At 55.8% G+C, this 3770-nt stretch overlaps 1 protein-coding gene across 5 annotated transcripts in view; it reads right to left on the bottom strand.

Moving 5' to 3' along the window:
* Window positions 1-3770, bottom strand: part of LOC107203831 (H(+)/Cl(-) exchange transporter 5) — a 28165-nt gene that overhangs the window by 3158 nt on the left and 21237 nt on the right. For 4 of the 5 annotated variants that reach the window (XM_015626288.1, XM_015626286.3, XM_015626287.3 and 1 more), the window contains 3 exons: window positions 3420-3500; window positions 1839-2381; window positions 1063-1249 (listed from right to left, as the gene is read on the bottom strand). In XM_015626288.1, coding sequence (XP_015481774.1) covers window positions 1063-1249; window positions 1839-2381; window positions 3420-3500 — 811 coding nt within the window. The remainder of the gene's footprint in view (window positions 1-1062; window positions 1250-1838; window positions 2382-3419; window positions 3501-3770) is intronic. The other variant, XM_033514112.1, reaches the window with a different exon arrangement.

Raw genomic sequence — 3770 nt, 5'->3', positions numbered from 1 at the left:
AACACTGGCACCAAACCCCGGCACCAAACCCCGGCACCAAACACCGGCACGGCTGTGCTGAACACTGGCACTGAACACTGGCACCAAACCCCGGCACCAAACACCGGCACAGCCAGACCAAACCCCGGCACCAGAAGCTCTGTCCCCAGCACGGCACTGGGCCTGGCACGGAGCTCGAGGTGAGGTGCTGTCCCGGCCTGTTTTAATTCTGCCTCTGGGATTGAAGTCCCGAAGCTGCTCCCAGATCTTTGACAGGAGTTCTGCTCCAGCCCCCATTCCCCGAGGGGCACGGACCCCGCGGCGCTGCCCAGCACCAAACAGAACCATCAGTGAAGGCAAAGCCTCTTTATCTTCCATCAGTTCCACACAAACAGCCCCAGCAGGGCCTGGGCTTGAGGGAACCTTCAAGTCAATCTCATTCCAACCCCTGTCACGGGCAAGGACGCCTTCCCCTGCACTGGGTTGCTCACAAAAGGAGCACCCCTCTAAAAAGGCAAAAGATGGGGTTTGGTGGCATGTTTTTAGATTATTTTTCATGATAAAATATTCCCTCAGGAGCTAAACAGGTTCCACGGATGAGGGAATTGGGAATTGTGAAAGTGAAGTTCAGTCACATGCACCAGACTCTCCAGCTCAGCCAAGAGGAAGAAGTGTTAGCAAAAAACAGAGCACTCAAAAGCAGAATTGCATCACAAGATTCAAGGCCAGAACAGGAAGTAAAAAAGGAATTAAAAGCCCCCGGGGAAATTGAAGTCCCTGGGCAGCCTCAGGAGCTCCCCAGCGCAGCTGCCAGGCCCAGCAGCAGGCTGGAGATGGCAGAAGCACCACCAGGAGATGAGGAACACACGGAACACCCGACTGCAGCGGTTCCTGGTGTTCCTGAGGTGACACAGCCACAACCGCAGCTCCTCAGCCACAGAACCACTACACTGAAATGAGATCACCTTCAAGGTCCCCTCCTGGCCCAGAGCATTCAGTGGCTCAATGATTAAGGCTGGGGAAGATCGGTGAGATGAGGGATGGAGCTGTTCACCCAGCACTGCCCAACCCAGCCCCGCTTACCCAGACAGGCGGCGGCGCCCACCATGGCGTAGAGGCCAGGGGTGATGCAGTCGGCCCCCTGGCTGCACCAGCCGCTGAAGATGGCCCAGTCATGGTGGTAAAAGGCCAACTGCTCCACGGCCACCCCCAGCAGCCGGCCCACGATGGCCCCCACGGCCATGCTGGGGATGAAGAGCCCCGAGGGCACCTGTGGGAACAGGGGTGGTGAGCAGCAGTGCCCCGACAACCTCAAAGCACAGCGGGGCAGAGCCTCTGCCGGAGCTCAGCTGCAAGGGACGCCTGAAAATCATCTGGGCCAGGTCCCCTGCGCTGAGCAGGGACATGGAAACCGTCCATCAGCTCCATCCACTGCAGGAGAGCTCACACCTGGCAACTGCAGCTCCACAGGCTGCACCAAACAACTTCCAAAGCCTCTGAGCAAGGAACAGCTCCAATTGTGCGCTAACAAATTATGACACTGATTGCTTTGCAATTAGCTCTCTCACCTAAATTGCGTTATTTATCAAGAAAGCTCGAGGCAGGACAATTTAGGAGCATTCTGTGTCTGGAAAATGGGATGTGGAGCTCTGAGGCACCGGTTTTGTGACTGCACTGGTGCCCACCCTCGGGCTGGAAGGTTTTTACTGCCCTCAGGTGAGGCAGCAGGACAAACAACAGCAGTCTGTCCCCTTCTGACAGAGCTTGGGGGGACACACACCTGGTCAGGGAGGAAACAAAACTCTACGTGTCCTGAAGAGCGTGGGAAGAACACAACCTCCTCTCCAGGCAGCCCTCACCTTCATGCCAAAGGTGAAGATGGTGATGAAGACCTTCATGATGAGGGCCAGGGCCAGCTGCCACATGGCGGTGTAGACGCCGGGGCCGGCGGCGCGGTCGGGCAGATCGTCGCCCTTGGTGCTGTTGAAGTCATTGACGTACTCGCAGAGCTTGGACGAGTCCAAGATGCCGCAGTCGTTGAAGAGCTCCGAGATGAGCTCGCTGGTGCTCATCCTGGTGTACTCGTTGGGGAAGGCCAGCACGGCCGTGATGGCCGTCACCACCAGCACCTCCAGCACCGGGTACCTGCCCAGCCGCGTCGTCTTGCGCCGCCTGCACCAGGCGATGTTGCTGCGGATGAAGAAGGCTCCCCAGAGCCCCCCGAATATCCCCAGCAGGATGAAGGGCACCAGCTCCAGCAGGTGCCACGGCATGTGGAACTCCACGTAGAACAGCACCAGGCGGCTGTTGCCGAAGGGGTTGATGGAGCGCAGGGTGAAGGCGGCGACCAGCGCGGCGAAGAAGGAGCGCCAGAGCGTCTTCAGAGGGAAGTAGTAACTGACCTGAAGGGCAGAGCAAAGCACATTTGGCCACTTGAACACTCAGCACGGCCCCACTGCAGGGAGTAAAGGTGTCGTTCTAATTGGGAACGGCCATAAAGAACGACACAGACTCTCAGGGAGTCAGAACAAGAGGATCTTTTAGTTTATTGCTTGCAGGCCTGCTTTATAGACAGATACGTGGAAAGTACAGAAAGGAAACTCTTATTGGTTAGTAAACTGCTACATTACCATCATTGGTTAGTGGGGTTCACCACACCCCCCTGACTTTCTCTTGCAAGGAAAACAAGGAACAGAAAACAACACCTGCAAGGCTGTTTTGTGTCCCTTAGGATTGTTTTAATTCTTTCTCATGTCTTTCCCAGACTACTTTCTCAGGGCCAGCCTGAGAAGCTGTGCGGCCTGTAATCTGTACAGGCAGTGTGGTTCAGAATTTAGCATCCATATAAAGGCAGCACAGAGATCCATCGGCGCTGCCTCATTCATTCCCTGCTCTCCAGCCAAGCGCCCCAGGCTTGCTCCGGAGCTCCGGTTCAATGGGGACCTCAGTGAGTGCGATGGGCCCTGGCCTGCAGCACGTGCATGTGCTCTCTGTGATCCCTGGAGCGACTCACTTGGGTAATAAAACCTGTTACACATCAGCCACGAGCTGAATTCAGGGAATTCTGTGGCTCTGCGAGGTCCAAAGTACCAAACAGCATCACCGCCACCCACTATTGCTCAGCTGAGCAAATCCATCCCCGCCTCCCTCTGAAATCCATCCTGGTACTCTCCCCTGAGCTAAAGAGCAATAATCCTTTCTCATCCAGATCAAGAGATTAAGGATTAGGTGGTCCTTGGGGAGAAAAGAGGATTGATAACCCGGAGAAGTTTGTTCCCAGCTACCCTGGGACACAGCTGGCAGGGGAGTGGAGAAGGGAAGAGGCCTCAAGCTGTGCCAGGGGAGGGTCAGGCTGGACTGAAATCAGGAGGGATTTCCCCACAGGCTGTGTTCCTACCCCACAGGGTGAGGTGTGCACTAAAGCAGCTTCCCAAGGTTACCTCCTCCAGGCTGAAGAGCACTCCTCCAATGGGAGCTCCAAAAGCCACAGAGACGCCGGCGGCAGCGGCTGCTGACAGCACCTGGGGGACACACAGAGGCACCCAGACCTCTCAGCCCTCACAACCATCCTCCTTTTTGGGTTTGTCTTCACTTGAATTTGTACAACATTTATCTACAGCACAGTCAGCTAGGTCTGACCTGCTTTTAAACAGCAGGGAAATGGGGAGTGAGCCAATTCCCTCAGAGGGAGCTCCAAAAAAATAAATCTGTGTGAGGTAACAGAGCCCTGTACCCCAAAACAGAGCCCTGTACCCCAAAACAGAGCCCTGTACCCTAAAACAGAGCCCTGT

The sequence above is a fragment of the Parus major genome, chromosome 4A, assembly GCF_001522545.3.
Source record: "Parus major isolate Abel chromosome 4A, Parus_major1.1, whole genome shotgun sequence".
Classification (NCBI taxonomy): domain Eukaryota; kingdom Metazoa; phylum Chordata; class Aves; order Passeriformes; family Paridae; genus Parus; species Parus major.
This window is presented reverse-complemented; position numbering and strand designations above follow the sequence as displayed.